The following is a 21,394-nucleotide window of genomic DNA, read 5'->3' on the forward strand; positions in this document are numbered from 1 at the left end:
ATGAGTGTATCTACTCCATTCCGAGTGTACACCAATACTTATCCTTTTTGTATAAATCCTTTGAGTCTAGGACCTGGGATAGTAGCTAAAGAAAATGAAAGTAGACATACAGGATATGTGTTGTAAAATTAATTAATAGGTCGACCAGAAACTAGGGGTGAACATGGGTCGGGTAAATCCAATGAACCCGTCCAACCCAATCAGATCCAATAGAAAAAATGCGGGTTGGATCGGGCAATCGGGTTAGCCGGATGGATTTTACTACAACCCAACCAAGTTCGGATCGGATTTCGGATTCAGTTCAAATCCATCCAACCCAACCCAGAATCCATACATATAATAATAATTTTTATAATTTTACTCATACTTGAAGTGCTAGTGTCGGAGTGATGACTTTTTGAAACTTTGAGACTTAAGTATTTGTAGTTATTTGTCATATTTGAACTTAGAGTATTTGTTCGTAGTTATTTGTTACATGTTTATATATAGTTATTTAGCATGTTGGAGACATCTAAGTTCTAAGTGTCATGGCATGACATTTAGTTTGTTTTTCACTTTTTAGATACTATTTATATTAGATTGTTTCATGTCATTTGGTAATGAAGTTTTATGTTTTCTTGATATTTGGCTATATGTCATTTATGTGGTATTATTTCTATAACTTTTTGTGTCTTTTTCATGCTATTTAGTATTATAACATATTTAATACTTTTTATAACTTTTTCTGAATTTATAATAATTTTTGCAAGATTTTTTAATATTTCAGATATATTATTATTTTAATATAGTGACCCAATAAATCCATCCAACCCAATCCAAACTTCGTCGGGTTGGTTCGGATCGGGTCCGAAGACGAAATTCGTGAAATCCAACCCAACCCAACCCAGCCAATTTTGATCGGTTCGGATTTTATTTTGATCAAAATCCATCCAACCCAACCAACCCATGTGCACCCCTACCAGAAACAGCATAGTGGCCTTAATTTCTCGTGGGATGAAATGAAAATCCAATATGCAAATATGGTGCTCTCGTGTCTGGCAACATGGTATAGGTGGTCACTCTCACTCCAAACACCAATTGCATATAATTTTATTTTTACCTAATTATTTACCTGTTATGAAATAACATGTTGCAAGGCCAATTTGGTAATTAACACTTGAAAGCTAATTTCTTGTGGGGGATGTGTAGCTAGTCGTGAGGGAAACAAACAAGAGATCACAATATTTTTTCTCCACCCAATCGTCCTATATATAAAAATTCCCCTAAGCCACATATGGACGTGAGAAGAAACATAGAAACCAAAATCATTTGGAGGAAACTAAGTTTGAAGAAGCTAGGATTAATGGATTCAAATGAGCGTAAAAAAGCAGCTATGCAGCGAAAGTTGCAACAACTTCGATCCGTCACAAATTCCAGTGCTGTACGTAATTGTCTCCACACAAAATCTGCACTCAATAAGATTTATTTATTTTTGGTGAAATCAATTAGATTTAATTTCATTGATCGTTAACGTTAATATATATTTTCTGTTTTTTTCTTTTTGATAAATTTTGTTGGCAGATGAACAAGGCCTCAATTATTGTGGATGCTACCAGATACATAGAGGAGTTGAAGCAAAAAGAGGAGGGATTGAACTCAGAGATTGAAGCAGCTGAATCATCAATCTCCCAAGATGAACTACCTAAGGTTAGTTATTGTTTTTCATTCATTTTGTCTCTTGGACTATTAATATATAGCACTTAGTTAATTCCTTTTATGATTTTTCAAATTTTCTCAGGTCACTGTAGAAACCCTAGAAAAGGGTTTCCTCATTAATGTGTTTTCAGAGAGGAATTGCCCTGGGATGCTTGTGGCAATACTGGACGCCTTTGAAGAACTGGGTCTTGATGTGCTCGATGCTAGGGTTTCCTGTGAAGACACTTTCCAACTGGAAGCTGTTGGAGGAGAAGTAAGACAATAGACTAGGATATATATTTGACATATTTTCCCCGGCCCTTTTTTTTCTTAATAAATTCTGATGCTTTATCTATTATGAACCAAGAAAAATATGGTTCACGAATTCAAAGAGTTTGCAAATCAATTTTAACAACGAGGAACATGTTGTTACATCTGGAACATGTTGTTACATCTGTTTCTTATTAACTGTGGAAAACGAAAAGACACACATTAAGAAATTCAATTAATTTAGTTAACTTTCTGAAAAGTATTATTTGTTTTCTTCTTTTACCCCTTTAAAATGTATTTTTTCTCTCCTTATTTTTTTTCTTGCAAGTGCATTATTTAGAAAACATCAATTCATTTTCTCTTGAAATTCTAAATAAACAGTTAAATAGAAATACATTTTTTCTCTCTAAGTGAACAGTTAATAAAAGACGGGGGGATATAGAACCTTTTAATAATTAACATGTCGATTATAGTAATTGCCCTATTTTTATTCATCTTTTACTTTTCCATCTTAAATAATTATTTCCAAAATCATTTCACTAATTTTGAGCTTAATGAGTTACAATATTAATTATATATAATTTTTTTTCTTTTTATTTTCTTTGTCCAATTATATGATAGATCTTTTTAAAACCTTAGCATATATTTCCAATATGCTCATTTGTGTGCTAAAATTAATTATTTTTTGTTAAAAATTGGTCCAAAACATGTTTTTACAACTTATATTTACTACATGATATTTGCAATATAATCTTTAAGTGTTAAAACTAAATTACGGAGAAACCGTTTTTTAACCTGTGAACTATGTTTTTCTTGGTGCGCGGTACAAGCTTTCTTATAATACATATATACAATTATTCTAGTTTTAGTTTTTCTTTCGGAATGATTTTAAGTCTAAAATCATTTCACATCTCTTGGACTAGTGGGATTACAATTAGTTCTGAATCATATGAAAGAGTCCGTGTCGTTCGACATGAAAATAGCATCATTCAGAAAAGAGCATCATGGCAGGCTTGTACAATTTTGGCTTGAGCGACATATCTAAATTCTAGTTTCAGAGTCCGAAGTACTGCCATGATAATGAGTGTGGCTCCCATGAAAGGATTCTGATGAAGCAATACAGACACCTAAAACATTATCCACTTTTTGTCTTCGAGTTAATTAATTATTGGTTGTTATAGTTAATTGAACGGTGAGAAGTTGAAAATTTTCTCATATGCTCATGATGATTCTGATGTGTCTTTCAAAAACCCTGGTTAAATTTTGCAGAGCGAAGAAAATGACAGCATCGACGCGCAAGTGGTGAAGCAAGCAGTGCTTCAGGCAATCAACAGCATGGATTAAATAATCCAAAAACAGATGTGGGAAAAAACAATAAAAAATTATATCCTTTTTTTAATCGTCATTGTGATAAATGTAGAAGTTACAATTCGTGTGAAAGAATTTTTAAGTGTGATGATAGTGTATATAATATTATTCAGTGAAAATGTAAAGTACCTCTTCAATGGTCCTTACACGAGATGTGGCTTATCAACAGCTTATTCCTAGTTTATGGAAAAGAATGAATGGACAGGGATATCTTAATCTTCACTGAGCTAGTGAGAAAAAAAAGAAACAATTATAAGATTGTCTTTCAGTTTACCATCTTGCTAATGCATTCATTATCAATAGGAAAAATATTTTCAAACATCGATCTCACATGTGCATATAAACACCAAATTAATCTAGGATTTAATGAGTGGAGCATATAGAGAGAGTATCATCACTACAAGAAAATGGGCCGCTAGTGACTGTCATTTTGCGACAGTTCTAAAAAACCGTTGTAATATGTAACTTAGAGGTGGTTGGTACAACACTTCCACCGATAGTCATAGATTACTTACAAATAGCGGCGGTTTTGTATCATTTAATAGCGGCTTACCGTTCTTTTAGAAGTGGTTATATGTATATTGATCTGGGAGAGACCAAGCTACCCGTTGACAAGGGGTGGGAGAGGAGGGATCTGGACGTGTTGAAGGGGCTCCAAGTAGGCAAGGTCCCGGGAGGGGCTCCTGCAAGACACTCCGATGCTAAAGTCAGTGAGGGAAGTTGTAAGAATGGTGAAATGGGAGAGAATACGTTACCTTTGGATAGAAGAAGTGTTCCCTTTATATAGGAGAGGCAGGATTAGGGTTGGAGCCATGCAACGTCATGCATGGCTCGTACCTGGGGGTACGGATCACCGTTGGATCCCCTGCAGAGGAACAGTAATCCAACGGTTTGGGGGCCCTACGGATCTGCACCAGCCAACCTACCCCTAGGGTAGTTGGCCTAGGTCAACCCCTATGTAGTGGGCCCCAGGTTCCTTGTCCTCACCCTTGGTGGTGGGGCTCAGGAGTAGGGGGCTCTTGGCTTCCCCCAAACTGCCCCTTGTTCGGGACTTTCCGTGGGGTCAACCCTGTCCTAGGTCTCCTGTCCGTCCTCGGTCAGGGTTCCCGGAACAGTAGCCCCCTAGCCCTGGTCGGCTGTTCCAGCGGAGCGAGGGCTATTCATGCCCTGTGTTTGTGGTGTTATAGACGTTTTCGTGGTCGTTACAAAAGGGGTCAGAAATTTAAAACTTTATTCATTAATGGTAGGGGCCGTTTGGCCGTTACATTCAGTACCCCTAGAAAGGGGGTGTTACTCGCTTGGCATTGTATCGGAGGCGAATGGCTCGTAGGTCTCTGTCGAGACTCTCCCTCACGGTCAGGAGGGGGGTCAACTCGGCTTTGATTTCGTCCATTGCTCCCTTCCCTTCGCCCTGGTGTTCCGTGGCAGAGACCTCAAGGCCCCAAATCAGCATGTTAACCTCCGAGCGGCGTCGGTGTAATTCCCACATCTCCTCCGTCAGCTCCAAGAAGGCTAGCAGCCCCGCCTTCAGTTGGGGGTCAGGATACTCTGCCAGAATTCTGCCGACTAGGGATCTGATCCTACTAGGGGTGGAGGCTTGTGTTTGGTAGAAGTAGTATAGGTTGCCGTCTAGAGCCTCGGTCCTGAGTGCCTTCAGGTAAGCCTCCATGGAGGTCATTCTGGTCTGAGGAAAATGTGGATCCTGCAAGGGGGGTGGTTACCATTTATAATCGAAACGTTCTTGGGTGGTAACGCCCATTAGCCTTTTCCTAGGAGTTTCTCTTGGGAAATAAAACGGGGCATTAAATGTAGAGGTCGGTGGTCAACGCGCGCCCTCCCGAGGCTGTGTATACGGAGTCGACCGACCGGAGCCGAGTGGTTTAGGACGCTCGGGTCTCATACCGAGTGGGTTATCGCGGGGTTTGAATTTGAGAAGTCAAAAAGACGCGGGAGAAGGAAACGGTGTGAGGCTTTGGGCCCACTGCATTTAATGTACCTGACTCTTGAGGTGGCACGTGTCGTTTCCGGGTGGGTCGCGTCGCTTCGCGACTCCTCTCCCACGTGCCTCTGGAGGCGTGTGTCGCTTCGCCGTCACTGCCTTTTTTCTGACGTGGCAGGGCCTGATTGGACGAAGCCCTTTGGTTTCCCCAAACGTCATGATTAGGGAAACTAGGGCTGTCGAAACGTCACGTCTCCCTCCTCATTTTCTATAAAAGAGGGAGGAGGGGATTCATTTGCACTTTCGCATTTCTGAATTTCCTCCAAGCTTTTCCGTCAGGTGCCGGTGTTTCACGGTGGTGTCTTCTTTCGCACGGTGGTCGTTTGGAAGCTTTTCCAGTTCCTTCTTGTAAGTCCTCGCTTCACTTGACTTTCCTTCTTAAGGTTTTAATTTTTTCTTTCTTCTAGCAGAAAGGGTGGCTTGCTCTTGGGGGAGTTGGGAGTTTCCCCTCCCCTGGCGGCCCCCTCTTGCGACGGTGGAGATTCTCTCTGAGGGTCTGCGCCGCCGCACGGTCGCGTTTTCCTGCCTAGGGCAAAGATGGACTCCGGGTGGGTCCTTCTTTGAGCCGATTCCAACGACCTAGGTGTTGATACGGCGTTTTCCCTTGTGCAGGTGTCATTATGGGGAAGCCTACTCATTAGAAGAAAGGCAAGACCGTAGACGAGGCTTCGGGCGGGACCTTAACTTCTAGGCCCCGGTCAGGGGCCCCCAAGAATAAGAAGATCGATCGGGAGAAGTACCCGCATCTGAAGGGGGACGAGGCCGTGTATAACAAGTGGTGCCGCACCATTCTCGATCTCCCGTCGGAGTACGCAAACGAGAAGGAAGATTATTTCTGGAGTCAGCGTTTTATGTCGCAGACTCAGATCGGCCCCGGTCACATGGTGTATTCGCCGGGCAAGAAGGAGCGGCTACCCCACACCCTGCCGTTCGGGGTGTACATGCATATTTACACCATGAAGAAGGTGAGGGTGAGGATGCCACTCACAGACTTTCAATGTGACGTCCTCCGCCATATGGGGGTCGCGCCGTCGCAACTCCATCCCGGCGCTTGGGGTTTCGTACGAGCGTACGAGGTTGCTTGCGTCTTGTTTGGCCAGAAGCCGTCGATTCCGCTCTTTTTCCATTTATTCGAGGTGGCCCACACTCAAGGATATGGCGGGCACGGGATCGTGACCCTGAGGTCGGGTAAAGATCTCCAGATCTTTCGCCCGTTCGCAGAGTCTTACCGGGACTTTAAAGATCAATTCTTCCGGGTGGCGCCTACTACTCCGCCCCATCACTGGTGGTTCGAGAGGGCCCCGAACGGCGGCAGTCGCGCCCGGTTCCCGCTGACTTGGAACGCCAAGCACTACGACGTAAAGATCAGTGCTTTTGGTTACGAGGCCGGGGCCTTGTCGGAAGTGGACTTGGCCTTCAAAAACCTCTTGGTGGCTGCCATACGGAAGGAAGTAAGGGGTAATCCCCCCAAAGAATTCTGCATTCGGCCGTTGCGTTGGTACGATCTTTGTACTTATAGCGTTCGTAAGAACGCTTGCTTGTTGCGCGAGAGAGGTAGGGTGTTTTTGTTACTATGTCCAAAGTGTCGTGTGCCCTTTCGTCTTACTAATTTTCTTCTTGTAATCCATTTGCAGGTGCTAAGATGGAGATCAATGCTGCCTTGGTCGCTGCTCTACAGGTTCCAGTTGACGAGGTCGAGACGGACAGTGAGGGGGAGCAGGAGGTTTCTCGAGATGAGGGAGATGGACTTGGAAACCAGGGGCAGCCTTTAGCTGGGGCCAACCCCGTTGGGGTCGGTCAGAGTGGCCCGGTCGGGGATGGAGAAAACACTGATCCCGGGTCGGGCCCAGTGGATCCCGAACCTCAGCAGGAGGGTTCAGCCGAGAGGGGTAAGGCCAGCTCGGAGCGCCCGGTTAAGAGGAAACGCCCCTCCTCGGGTGAGGAGGTCCGCTCTCCTGAACGAGTGACTCCGATTACCCAAGTGCGCCTCCCGGAGCTAGTTTCTGTGTGGGGTCGTGAAGCGGTGGACACGGATGAGCACAACAGCCAAATCGATGCTCTGGTGTACAACGCGCTCGACCAGCCGTTCCTGAGTTCGAAGGAACCCTACAATCTCCTGAACTTTGCTCTGAAGGCAGTGCTTCAGACGGCCTCCGTCATTCGTCACGTGCAGCAGGGGCCGGTGCTTGACGTGGAAGAAGCCAAGGAGCAGGCGAGCGAAGCTGAGCGTAAACTTGCTGAGGCGAAGAAAGAGTTGGTCGATGCCAAGAAGGCGGTTGAAGAGCTGACCGCTGCGAAAGTGAAGCTTCAAGGGGAGGTTCATGAGGTGACAGCCGCGGCGAAGAAGTTCGCGGAGAAGTTGGAGCTGAGCGAGAAAGACAACGACTGGCTGCGCGGCCGGGCAGAGAAAGCTGAGCAGGCACTGAAAGACGAGAAAGCTGCTCGAGAGGGGGAACTCAAGGAGTTGGAGGCTCTGAAGACAAGGAATACTGAGCTCCAGAAGAAAGTTGCCGACCTGGGGGCAGAGAGGAGGAAGATGAGGTCGAATCTGAAGGAGATTCACAAGGCTTCTTTTGACAATGCTTTGTCCCAGCTTGAGGTGGTTCACCCGGGACTGGATGTAGGCCCTCTTCACTATCGGAAGGTTGTGTTGGGGGGAAAGATCGGGACTTTGGACGATCAGAAGCATTTCACTCCGACCTTCCCAGCCGAGCCAGCTCCTTTAAGTTTTTGTCTTTAATTGTAATTTGTCATGTTTACCGATCGTCCTGTGTTTGTATAAACTTGTGGGTTTCTTTTTCGTTATATGTTTGTAAAGACTTGCTTGTTTGCTATTTTGAATTCCGAGTAGCGTTATTACTTCTTTATTCGGTTCCCCGAACAGGATGCTTTAATCGTGCTTTTAATCGTTACGCTCCCGTTGGGTCTGAGTGCCCTATGGGTCTTTTATTATTTCGTGCCCGGCGGGTCTTGGTGCCCTATGGGTCTTTAATTATTTCGTGCCCGGCGGGTCTTGGTGTCTTGTGGGTCTTTTCTTATTTCGTGCCCGGTGGGTCTTAGTGCCCTGTGGGTCTTTTAATAGTTTGTCAATGTGGTCGAATATATTGCCAGTTCGAATAATTCAAATTCAACATAAAAAACTGCTTCATTTCTGCGCTCGGAGCTCGTGGCTCTAGTCGTCTACAAACTTGGACGAGATGGGTGTGTACCCTTGATTACAAAAGACTAAATTAAAAGACCACGCTTAGGCAGATAGCGGGTGCCTGGTCGGTCGCGGCTTAACTGTAGTATCTTCTCAGGTTGGCTGCGTTCCATGTACGAGGGATTTCCTTTCCTACTAGGGTTTCCAGTTTGTATGCTCCCGTGCCGGTTGCTTCGACAACCCTGTAAGGGCCTTCCCAGTTGGCTGCTAGCTTTCCCCGTTCGGTTGACCGTGCTCCGACGCTGGCCTTCCGGAGGACCAAGTCCCCTGCGGTAAAGGAGCGGAGAACTGCTTTCCTGTTGTAGCGAATGGCTGCTTGCTGCTTTGCGATTAGTTCTCTGCAGTTGGCCACCGCTCTTCTTTCAGCCAGGAGGTCGAGGTCTTCCCCTATGAGTTGATCGTTCTGGTTGGGGTCGAAACCTGCTGTTCGAGCGCTCGGTTCTCCTATTTCAGCCGGAATCACAGCTTCTGTGCCAAAGGTGAGGCGGTAAGGGCTCTCCCCTGTAGTCGAGTGCGGAGTGGTGCGGTATGCCCATAGGACGTGATCGAGCTGTTCGGCCCAGTCGCCCTTGGCACTCCCCAATCTCTTCCGGAGGCCTCGGAGAATGACCCTGTTGGCCGACTCTGCCTGACCGTTTGTCTGGGGGTGTTCGACGGAAGTGAATCGCTGCTTGATGTGCAGCCCGTCCAAGAGGTCCCTAAACCCTTTAGAGGTAAACTGGGTTCCATTGTCTGTGACCAGGACCCCGGGGACTCCGAACCTACTGATGACGTTCTTGTAGAAGAAGCGTTGCACTCGAGCTGTGGTGATCGTTGCTAGCGGCTCGGCCTCTATCCACTTGGTGTAGTAATCCACTGCCACCACCAAGTACTTGAGTTGGCCGGGTGCAGTGTCGAACGGGCCCAATAAATCCATGCCCCACTGGTGGAAAGGCCAAGGACTGACTAGAGAGGAAAGATAGGCAGGGGGAGCGCTGTGCAGATCGGCGTGCCTCTGGCAGGGGTCACACTGCTTAACATGCTCCACGGCGTCTTTCTCTAGGGTTGGCCAGTAATAGCCGGCTCGGAGTACCTTTCGGGCAAGGGAACGCCCACCCGGATGGTGGCCGCAGCTGCCTTCATGGATTTCCGCTAAGACATAGGCTGCTCTGTCCTTAGTCAAGCACTTCAGAAGGGGGGTGGAGAATCCCCGCTTGAAGAGATCATCATTGGCGACAGTGTACCAGGAGGCGCACCTCACCAACTTTTTGGCTTCAGCCTTCTCGTCGGGCAGCCATCCTGATTTGAGATACTTGATGATCGGGGTCCTCCAGTCTTTTTCAGTACCGATTGGCATCATAGCTTGTCCTGCTGGACGATCGCGGTCAGCTACATAGGGGATGGCTAAGGTCCCTTGAATGACCGTTCCATTCAGGCCAGGCTTTCCAGTGCTGGCCAGTTTGGCCAGGGTATCCGCGCGATCATTCTGGGCTCTGGGGACGTGGCGAAACTCCACTTTGGTGAAGGTCGAAGCCAGTCGTTTCAAATGGGCCAAGTACTGCTCCATGATGGGATCTTTTGCTTGAGCTTCCCCGTTTGCCTGAGAGACGACCAGAAGTGAATCGCAGCAGACAAGTATCTCCTTAGCCCCCAGGTCTCGGGCTGTGACCAGCTCTGCAATGCAGGCTTCATACTCGGCCTGGTTGTTTGTAGTTGGGAAGTTAAAGCGAAGGGATTGTTCGACCACCATCCCGGTACTACTTTGCAATACGATCCCAGCCCCGCCACCTTCCTTGTTGCTCGAGCCATCTACGTTGACCACCCAGGTGGTCTCGGCAGGAGGCTCTTCCTCATCTGTGAGTTCGACCAAGAAGTCCGCTAGGACTTGTGCTTTAATGGCTCTCCTGGGCTCATAGCGGATGTCATGCTCGGAGAGCTCGATGGACCAGCTTACCATCCGACCGGCTAGATCAGGCTTATGAAGGACCTGTCGGACTGGCTGATCGGTTCGCACCACAATGCGATGAGCTTGAAAGTACCTCCTTAGTTGTCGCGCCGTGGTTAGTAGGGTCAGCGCCACCTTTTCCAGCATCTTATACCTGAGCTCCGCACCCTTCAATGAACGGCTGACAAAGTAGACTGGTAGCTGCCTTCCTTCCTCTTCTCTGATTAGGACAGAGCTAACTGCTTTCTCCCGCACGGCCAGGTATAGGTATAATGTCTCCCCTGGTTTTGGGCTAGTCAGAATAGAGGGGGAGGAGAAGGTCTCCTTCAGCTGAGTGAAAGCAGCGTCGGCCTCCGCCGACCACTCAAAAGTTGCTCCCTTCTTCAGGAGGGTGTAAAGAGGCAGGGCCCGGAGAGCAGCCTTTGGCAAAAAGCGGCCGATCGCGGCCATGCGCCCAGCCAGCTGTTGGACTTCCTTGACTGTGCGCGGGCTTTTCATATTCATGATCGCCTGACATTTGTCAGGGTTCAACTCAATGCCGCGGTTGGTGAGCATGTACCCCAGAAACTTCCCGCTTCGAACGCCAAAGGTACACTTGTCAGGGTTGAGGCGCATGTTGTGCTTCTTTAACTGCTCGAAAACGACTGCGAGGTCTGCTGTGTGGTCTCCTCCCTTTGGGGTTTTGACTATAATATCATCAATGTAGACTTCGACCGATTTCCCCATTAGGTCCCCGAAGATTCGGGTCATCATCCGTTGGTAGGTCGCCACTGCGTTCTTGAGGCCGAAGGGCAGCATAGTGTAACAGTAGGTGCCCCGGTCGGTGATGAATGGTGAAATGGGAGAGAATACGTTACCTTTGGATAGAAGAAGTGTTCCCTTTATATAGGAGAAGCAGGATTAGGGTTGGAGCCATGCAACGTCATGCATGGCTCGTACCTGGGGGCACGGATCACCGTTGGATCCCCTGCAGAGGAACTGTAATCCAACGGTTTGGGGGCCCCTACGGATCTGCACCAGCCAACCTACCCCTAGGGTAGTTGGCCTAGGTCAACCCCTATGTAGTGGGCCCTAGGTTCCTTGTCCTCACCCTTGGTGGTGGGGCTCAGGAGTAGGGGGCTCTTGGCTTCCCCCAAACTGCCCCTTGTTCGGGACTTTCCGTGGGGTCAACCCTGTCCTAGGTCTCCTGTCCGTCCTCGGTCAGGGTTCCCGGAACATATATATATGTAATCGCCACTACTACAGAAAAAGCTTTTCGCCACGGTTCCGCACGCCCTTTAGCCACGGTTTAACCGTGGCGATAGCGAGCGTGGCAATTGCTCTATTGCCACGGTTGAAGGTTGAACCGTGTCAATTGGTTAGCCTATTGCCACAGGTCATCAAGTGTAACCGTGGCAATAGGGTACACATATGGCCACGGCTACGCGCTTAACCGTGGCAATAGAGACCTTATTGCCACGGTCCAGTGCCTAACCGTGGCAATATGTAGACTCTATTGCCACAGTTATAACCGTGGCAATATGTGGTTCACCTGGTCTGGGAAATTGCAACATCCAGATTTTTTTTTTTATTTGACCTGTTCTATGCATAAATTGCAGTACATTTTTTAAGAAATAAATTACATAAAATCTCATGTTCAGAATAACATTAACATATTCTAGAAGATAATTACTCAAATGTGCCAACAACAAAACAATACTAAAACCCATGTCACTTAACAAATTTGTCTAAAAATACTAATTGTTGTTGAGAACACACTCTCTCAAGAACTTAAACCAAATAAGCTACATCAGTTAAAAGCATGAATTAATAATGACAAAACATGCAGCTGGAACAACAACAAACAGCAATGAGGTTGACTCATCATCAGCCTCTTTTATTGATGAAAAAACAGCAGCTTGACAAACCCCCGGCCACTACTTGAAATCACCAAAGCTTGGCAGTCCACACTAGGCAAAATTCTTTAACACATAAGTAGCCCACTCTTCTTTAATTTCATTTAGTTGATACTCATCGTAGAAGCCAAATTGACAATCAGAGAAGTACTGCAAAATGATGGTAAAAGTAAAATTAAGAATCTTAGAAGGGAAAAGATAGAGTCAATACTTAACTTTCTTCTATTTTGATCACCTCTTCTTCCCTAAACGAATCTATCCTCTTTGACTGCTTCTTCCCTGATGAAGGTTCGGAGATTCTTTTGCTGCTACCGTTAGATGTTACTGAGGATATGCCTAATCCATCAAATCTGTCCGATGAGTTTCTTGGCCCATCAGAAATGGGGGATTTCATGGATTCGCTTCGTGGATGCTTGGTCAATGAAGCCTTGATTGATCGTGGAATGCATTTTGAATGTCCTGAGGATGTTTCCTCTTTGTCTTCTTGTGGTTTCTGGTCTTTATATGTCCTGCACTTTTGTGCATTGGTTATGTTATAGATGACACATTGGCCAGGATGTAATGTAATAATAACTATCATGTTCCATTCAGAATCCAATCATAACCAAAGACAAAACTGTAAATCATGAATCCAAAAAGCCAACCACATTAATCATTGACCCCAGTGGCATGTTATATAGATTAGCCTCCATGTAAAGAGCTCATATTAAAAGAAAGAAATAAAACAGCAATGATGCTCATAATAACATATGATATATGTGCCTCTATTTATTATTTTTCAGATTATCACTCCACCCCTTTTTGTCCTTTCCTTTTCCTTTTGTTGAGAAAAGGGAGGTGGTCTGATATTAGATATTTCAAGTATTCTTTTTTTTAATCAGCATGTTATGTTCACAAAACAGCAATTCTTTGTAACCTTTAAGAAATAAACATATAAACAAGCATGTGAAAGTACTTATATTTCATGAATTTCTGTTAGCTTTAACAGCCCATTGACAAAAGAAATACAAAAACATAGGCTTTTTAACCATGATCAGAGGGACAGAAGATGTTCAAGTGATTTATTTTAATAAAAACCTAAAAATGCTAAGTGATATGGGGGAAATAGTGAAAGCATTTGCAAAATGTCAATGTGTGGACTTTGATTTGTAACAATTTACAGTTTAGTGGATGTTATGTTACTTTTGAAATCATTCATTTAATGTTGGAGAATATAACTCAAGCTGGAAAAATATTTTCAGATCTGAGAGAAACTCAATTAGCCTTCTATGAACAGATTCAAGCAGTTAGCATTATCACCTATAGACCACTTGCACAAATCACTGGTTTTCTTCCTAATCTGGCATTATTCACAATTCAAAACTTAAAGAATTACTACATTCTAGATATCAATCCTGTTGCTACATCAGACCTTAAGCAATCCATATACTATTTCCTCAACATTGAATAACTATTTGATTATGACTAGTCCATTTCTTACAAAATTAAGAAAACACCAGCATGCATAACTCTTCCACGTGCGAATTTGTAATGCTGCAAGAGAATATTTGAAAGCAAGACTTACCTTTCATCATTGTAGGAAGAAGAACGTTTTAGAACTTTATGTGCCTCTCCTTCCTTCAATTTAGTCTCAATTAAGCTCCCACTAAAGTATTCTTTGTCTTCCAACCTAAGATTCATCAGCTTTGGATTCTCTGCTAAGCAATCAAATTCCCCTAACATAAAAGAAGTGGAGAACAGCGGAGAAGGGAATTTTGAATCAGAAAACCTATGCTTATAGGAAGGAATAAGGCCAAAACTGTGGTTTTTCACTGATATCGAGCCACATGAGATCAGTTGCATCAGCAAATTTGAGGCCTTCAGCCTCGTGTTGGTTGGCGGCACCCGAGCGCCCTCCTCTTCCTGGGTCCTAAAGCTGCTCAGTTTGCTAGCATCAGCTCTAATCAAAGATTCCAAAGTTTCAGCCTTACTCCCAAAAGATAAGGGGCTTGAAGTTGAAGGAGAAGGATAAATGGTATCCTTGCACATTTTCGGATTATCTTTCACTTCTGGAACTTCAGCTTGACATATTTCATGGCATTCAGGTTCTAATGATCTATCCTCTGTTGATACACCCCTTGTACAAGTTTTCTGAGCTCTGGTTCTGCTAACTTGTTCTTCTGTCTGAGTGGAAGCATCTGCCAATCCATCAGTCTTGTAAATTTTGTACTCTGTCAATGCCAAGCTCAGAGAGTCGCTCTTTTCATCCCTAGACTCCGGGGAAACATCCGAGGAGCCCGTATGCGGTTCTTGAGAAAGCTCGTCCTCTTGGGAGGTTCTTGTCTCTTTCCCATTCATGCTAGATGAGGAAGAGGCTTCATCATGACTTCTAGAAGAAGCTGGCCCCGGCAGCAGCTTCACGTTCTGCATTTTGACGTTGCTAATGGGACTGAAATTATCTGCAAAGCAAAAGCCACAAAGGCTAAGGGTACATGCATTCTATATCATTCAGAACCTACCAAATGACTATAATTTGAAGACGAATAAACAAAATATCTTCTTTACCTGAATTGGATTCATCAAAGAGCTCAGAGCCTTTGAGGACATACTCAATTCCATGGGCTGGTAAAATTAAATCATCTTCAGAAAGATCATGCCACACAAATCCACTATTGTAGCTTCTGAATTACAAGAAAAACTAATATCAATGATTAAAATTGTATGCAGTAATTACTAAACTATTATTCAAAAGGAAAACAAGGGGCAAAGAAGAAGCCTATCAAGAGCATGTTTGGATTCTCGTAAAACCTTCCAGAATTAATTGCACTCCCACAAAAGCAACTAGGATTAGCTTCTTATAGAATCAATTCTTCATTCCTAGGTGAAAATCTACTGTGTATCCAAACATGCACCAAGTTTTCTGATTTCCCCCTTTCTTTCTTTTTTCTCAACACAAATTAAACAACAGGACATAATGACATAGAAAGTGTTAAAAACTTGCTCACCTCTTACAAGACCATGAATACAAGGAAGCCATGCCTCTACCTCTCAATGCATTTAGTCTATCAATCACATCTGCACAAAAAACAAACAAACCCCTCAAAAACCACAATCCACAAAGGAAAATTTTAAAACCCTACAACCACATACCCAAAACAAAGAGTACGGAGTGAGAACGGTACCTGTGGATGGTACTTGCAGTGAGAACGGTGAAAGAGTACGGAGACGGCGGAGGAGAAGACGGAAATCGAACAACTACTGTGAACGACAGCGAACAGCTACTGTGAAATCGAACAGCTACGGTATCTGACAGCGAGCAGCTACTGTGAACGACGAAGCAAGAGGGAGATCATTGAGAACGAGAGGGAGAGGAAGAGAGGGAAATCGTGTTCTCATACGTGTTCTTGAACTGAGTCGAGGCGGAGGAGAAGAGGGAAATCGTGTTCAGGTGAGTCTTTGCTGGGGTTTCTAACTGAGGAGAAGAGGGAACTGAGGGTTAGGGTTCTGTTGGGGTGGAGAGTGCGTGTGGGGAGGGAAAAAATTTGGAGTACTGGAGCCAGATTGTTAATTTGCTGGGGTTTCTAAAAAACATAGCCTATTGCCACGGTTCCTAAAAATAATAATAAAATATTTCCCCATTTTGCCACGGTTCCGTGTATAACTGTGGCAACTGACCTTTAGCCACGGTTCCGCCTATAACCGTGGCAATTGGGGCGTGGCGAAAAGCCATTTCTGTAGTAGTGCGCCTACATATGATAAATAAGATTTAGAATGTTAAAGTGATTATCATAGGTTTCGTTGTCCCTATTGCAAAAATCCTAAAAGCTCTTTTTTTTCATTTCTCACTGAAACACCCAAAAACTTTCATTCTCTCCCCCAATCCTCCAAACTTAGGTATGGCTCCCTCTCTTCTCTTCCCGCTATATATATGTTTTGCTTTCTTCTCCACTACGACTTTAGTATGGTGATTCATGTCTATCGTGTATGTCTCTTTCTCTCAATATCTTTTGCGCCTATATGAACCTATTCAGATGCATATGTTGTTTATATATAGAAATTAAATTATTATAAATTCAAGGCTTTAAAAATCTAAGTTTAGGAATCCTATAGCAAAATACAATACAAAGTATATACTATCAAAAAAGACATTCAACAAAACAACTAGTTTCAAATATTAGATTCTAGTAACAAGAGGACAAGCATATCGTACCTCGTCGACAAAAATGGACAGTGAGAAGAATGCAACTGGAACGAATAATAATTGTGTGATGAGCTATGGCTTTATCTAAGAGAGAATGAGAGTCGAAGAGAGCAAGTAGTTGGTAGTTGAGGTTGGTTTCATTGAGTGATGAGCTTTGGCTTTGTCTAAGAGAGAATGAGAGTCGAAGAGAGCAAGTATATAGTTGGGAGTTGAGGTTAATTTTGGAAAGTGAGAGTTGACAAAAGGAAGATGAAGTTGTGTTTTCTTTTTTGTTTTTCGGTCAAGATAAAGCTGTGTTTGGTAGGGCTAGTTTAGTTATTTAGCAAAGGAATTTTAAAACTAGGTGGTGTGAGTTGTAGTTTCTTTGGTATCAAAAGTAAATCTTCATCATAATTCATAAACAACTTTGATTCATTCACACTTACATTTTCTTTCGACGCATTTCTAGCAGTATCTCTTTCTATGTCTCATCTTTTCCTATACTCACTCATCATATTTCTCACTTTCTTGGACATCTCATATATATATGATAATATCAAGTGAAACATAGTGTTTATCACTCTTTTCATAAATATTCAAATTATCTCATCAATTTAATTTATATAAAGAGATAGATAGACATGAAATGTTAATCAACATGGTAGGATCCTGATCTTTTTATTTTATCTTATTTCTATCTCTCTTAAAATGGAGCTTAAATTCGAGTGTGTTGACTATTTTCCCATCTTAAAATGAGCCCAAATTATCCCCCATTCGGCCCATTGTTTGTTTATGAACTTGGGGCTAAATCCGTGTTTGAAATAGACAAAAGGCCCAACATTGTTCTCTGATTTTATTTTTTGGCAACTAATGTTCTCTGATTTCTGAAGCAGTCATCTTCCGCATTGCTTAACCTGTTATCATCAGATTGCAGCCCTTACCCTATGTTACATGGATTTATATTCTCTCTGGTCACATATTTACAAAATTTCTACATTAGAGAATATGAGAGTTTTCAAATATAAGAACACTAGCGTTTTTACCCCGTGCGTTGCACGGCGAATATTAATCTTATTATTTAGGCACGTAATAATGAATCGACGATCTCGAAAAAATGAGTATTCAAGCAAGCAAAATCACAATGAGTATCACACAATTTGCAAAATTTGTCAAAAACTTCGTATATATATTTAATCCTAAATATTTTGTGAAAAACATTTTTTAAATTGTGAGGCATCATTTTGGAGGCATCGATTTTGGCCAGATCGTCGATTGTTGATGCCATCAAACGAAATGATAATTTCAAATATATCAAGTGTTGGAAGATTGATGAAAATGTTGGAGGAGTAATGTAACTTAAGGGGGTTTATATAGTTGAAATTAGGGTTAATGATGACTAAAGTTGTCAAGAATATTCCATTCCCAAATAAAATATGTATTTTCAATTCAAAAACAGTTTTATTTGGCGCCCAAAAATCAAAGTGTACCGTACATACATCCGTATTTCTATTTAATGATTATACAAACATATAATCAGCTTTATAAAGTAACAACACATGCATATTATGTTTAAATATTTTGACTTTTTCGAAACTTAATAACTTTGTAATTAGGGGAATAAAACTTACTTGGATTAATTTTTTTACAATCATTAATTACCTTAATTATTGCTTTCAAATTTGAAACCATTAATTATAAATAAAGTTAATAACGTAATTTTACCTCAAAATTAATTGCATGACTATTTAAAATTTGGCCTAATATTGATGTGTAGTAAAATACTTTCAATTCAATTTTAATTTATGTTAAATAAGGAAATCAGCGTTTTCTCTTTTGTAAATATTAAATATTAATTAGTATTAAATATTGTATTATGCTTTTTTAAAAATGTTTTCAAATTAAATGTTGAAATTTGTCAATGATACAAAATTAAATTAAGTGATGGTAATCAACGGTTATAATTAAACTGTTTAGAATTAATCAATGAGATTCGAAAAATAATTTCCTTACACAAATTGTCATTGCAATAGAATGTAGTAAATGATTTCAAATGGGTTTAAAATAGGCCGGCCTCTATCTACACAATGACCTTGCTAAGCCTATTTTTAATGTTTTTCCTGGTTTTTTAAATATTAAAACGAATATACCATTAAGTGGGTTTTTACCTTAAATAGATAGCTAATGAATTTAATAAGTAATGTATTATTTAAAACGTTTTTTTCTTCATTTTAAAAAAGGAAATTATTTCAAGACATATTTGCACTGATTTACGACATTAATTAGTACCAATATCAATATCAATATATATTAGAAAAGAACAACTTCTAGCATGACGTGTCGCTCTCACAGGCCAAGTTAGTGACGTGTCGCTCCCAGATTAATTCTCACCTAATATTTTACATGTAAGCTTTTTCTCCTTGGCCTCACTTGCCACATGTGCCCTGATTTTTCCTTACCTTATTTCTCCTTAGTAAAAAAATACATTTTTAAATTTTAGATTTGATTAGGATTTAGGTTTTTTATTTCTTGATTTTATCTTAATTTAATTTTGATTTATTTTTAGAGTATTAATTAATTTTTATGGTATTTTTATTGAATTTTCGGATTTTTAATTAATTTCGGATTTTATGAGTTTTTATTGTGATTTGCTAGATTTTGATAGTTTTTATCTATTTTTATTTAGTACATTTTTAAATTTAAGATTTGATTAGGATTTATGTTGTTTATTTCTGTATTTTATCTTAATTTATATTGTTATTTATTTTTAGAGTATTAATTATTTTTTATGGTATTTTTATTGAATTTTCGGATTTTTAATTAATTCCGGATTTTATGAGTTTTTATTGTGATTTGCTAGATTTTGATAGTTTTTATCTATATTTATTTAGTACATTTTTAAATTTTATATCAATATCAATCAATATCAATATATATTAGAAAAGAAGAACTTCTATCAGGCAGATTTAGTGACATGTCATTCTCACGTTAATTCTTAGTGACGTGTCATTTTCACGTTAATTCTCAGAAAAAAATTACACGTGTCATTTTCAGGTTAATTTGCATAAAAAATACATTTATAAATTTTAGATTTGATTAGAATTTAGGTTGTTTATTTCTTGATTTTAATTTAATTTATTTTTGATTTATTTTTAGAGTATTAATTAATTTTTATGGTATTTTTATTGAATTTCCGGATTTTTAATTAATTCAAGATTTTATGAGTTTTTATTGTGATTTGCTAAATTTTGATAGTTTTTATCTATATTTATTTAGTACCTTTTTAAATTTTAGATTTGATTAGGATTTAGGTTGTTTATTTCAGGATTTTATCTTAATTTATCTTATTATTTATTTTTAGAGTATTAGTTAATTTTTATGGTATTTTTATTGAATTTTCGGATTTTTAATTAATTCAAGATTTTATGAGTTTTTATTGTGATTTCTAGATTTTTGTAGTTTTTATCCATCTTTATTTAGTAGCTTTTTAAATTTTAGATTTGATTTAAAAGATTTGTCCTAATTATCTAAGATTTACCTAGATTACTCCTTACTAAATTTATTTCATCAAGATTTAAATAGATTATTAATATCTGAAATTTTTTTTCATAAAATTTTAAAAGATTAAAAAACTAAAAATTCAATAAAAATACCTTAAAAATTAATTAATAAAAACTATCAAATCACAATAAAAACTCATAAAATCCTTAATTAAATAAAAATCCGAATATTCAATAAAAATAAAATAAAATGTAATTAATACTCTAAAAATAAACTTTTTTTACCTACCTAAAATTTATTTCCATAACAAATCTTGAAACCAATTTTTTAAATTTAATTTTAAATTTGAGAAACTTTTTCATAAAATATTAAAATATTAAAAGATTTGCCTTAATTATCTAAGATTTACCTAAATTGCTCCTTACTAATACTGCATCAGTCATCTCCTCCCCTACATGTCTCCACTGTGAACCGGTTGACATGGAGGAAAAATGAGGAAGATTACTCGAGTATGCAACTTGCTTAATGTGGTGTTGATAATTGTGTAAGTTGATAATTGTGTAAGTGTTTGACATAAATGTTTATGCTTCGCTTCCTAAATGTTTTTTTGTTGTTGAATTTGATTGACCTAATTAGTGAGCACTATATTTGGTAGTGTTGATTCAATTCCTAAAAGCCATGTCCTTTAATTCTCTTAATTTGTTCATTGTTCCCTATTTTGTGATTGTTTTGTTTAATTTCATATATGCTTTAGTATTTGTTGGTGGTCTCCGTGATGCTTCCATATCTCTTAAATAAACTAATGTTGTGATGCTTTCTCTTATGCAACCCTTATTCTGAATGTTCTTAATCGACATGCTTTTATCCTTCCCATTGCAAGTTTATTTAATTGCATCATTGTCTTCCAGTTTTGGTTGTCAAAACTTCATCTACAATGTCAGCATCATGAAGGCAGAGAAACTCTTTCAGAAGAAGGGATGTCCAACAAATTTGACCCAAGATCCTAGTTAAAGAAATGAGATTTAGGTAAGATACTTATTCATATGATTGCTTTCAATTCCAGATTTTGCTATTTTTCTTATTAATTAATAGCTTTTTTTTGTTGTCAATTATAAATCGCTTTTAGACATAGCTATAGTCTCTTTTATTTTGCTTTACTATCTCAATAGTGGAAGCTTTTTTCAATTAGTACATGGGTTAAAATTCTAAATTTGCTTAACTAAAGGTTTGATTCTATTTGATTTTCAGGCAGTTTCCTATTTGGCTCAAGAATGTTTGGGGTTATGGTCCGAGAACTGCATCTTTATACCTGTCACATCCATGGGTATTAGTTGTACTCATAGCTGCATCTTTATAACTCATAAGTTACATTTAGTTTGGCTTCATAACTGATACTTGAACTTTT

At 40.6% G+C, this 21,394-nt stretch overlaps 3 protein-coding genes across 5 annotated transcripts; 1 reads left to right on the forward strand and 2 right to left on the reverse strand.

Moving 5' to 3' along the window:
- The first annotated feature begins 1,261 nt into the window (after positions 1–1,261).
- LOC130748129 (uncharacterized) lies at positions 1,262–3,534 on the forward strand. The gene is made up of 4 exons (XM_057601285.1): positions 1,262–1,420; positions 1,561–1,686; positions 1,778–1,948; positions 3,214–3,534. Exons 1-4 carry the CDS (start codon positions 1,274–1,276, stop codon positions 3,286–3,288), a joined length of 519 nt encoding a protein of 172 aa, XP_057457268.1. The 5' UTR covers positions 1,262–1,273; the 3' UTR covers positions 3,289–3,534.
- A 5,055-nt stretch (positions 3,535–8,589) lies between these two features.
- On the reverse strand, positions 8,590–11,163 carry LOC130743916 (uncharacterized). The gene has a single exon (XM_057596130.1). It carries the CDS (start codon positions 11,161–11,163, stop codon positions 8,590–8,592), a length of 2,574 nt encoding a protein of 857 aa, XP_057452113.1.
- Positions 11,164–12,079: 916 nt separating this feature from the next.
- On the reverse strand, positions 12,080–16,656 carry LOC130749768 (protein SOSEKI 3-like). Of its 3 annotated transcripts, XM_057603140.1 has the most exons (7): positions 16,522–16,656; positions 15,494–16,057; positions 15,317–15,386; positions 14,877–14,992; positions 13,897–14,770; positions 12,568–12,841; positions 12,080–12,482 (listed from the first exon to the last, which is right to left on the reverse strand). In XM_057603140.1, exons 3-7 carry the CDS (start codon positions 15,346–15,348, stop codon positions 12,387–12,389), a joined length of 1,392 nt encoding a protein of 463 aa, XP_057459123.1. In that variant the 5' UTR covers positions 15,349–15,386; positions 15,494–16,057; positions 16,522–16,656; the 3' UTR covers positions 12,080–12,386. The 3 variants fall into 3 exon arrangements, with proteins under 3 accessions (XP_057459123.1, XP_057459124.1, XP_057459125.1); XM_057603141.1 differs by lacking the exon at positions 16,522–16,656 and having other exon boundaries at positions 15,494–16,061; XM_057603142.1 differs by lacking the exon at positions 12,080–12,482 and having other exon boundaries at positions 12,529–12,841; positions 16,522–16,655.
- Positions 16,657–21,394: the final 4,738 nt, after the last annotated feature.

The sequence above is a fragment of the Lotus japonicus genome, chromosome 3, assembly GCF_012489685.1.
Source record: "Lotus japonicus ecotype B-129 chromosome 3, LjGifu_v1.2".
Lineage (NCBI taxonomy): Eukaryota > Viridiplantae > Streptophyta > Magnoliopsida > Fabales > Fabaceae > Lotus > Lotus japonicus.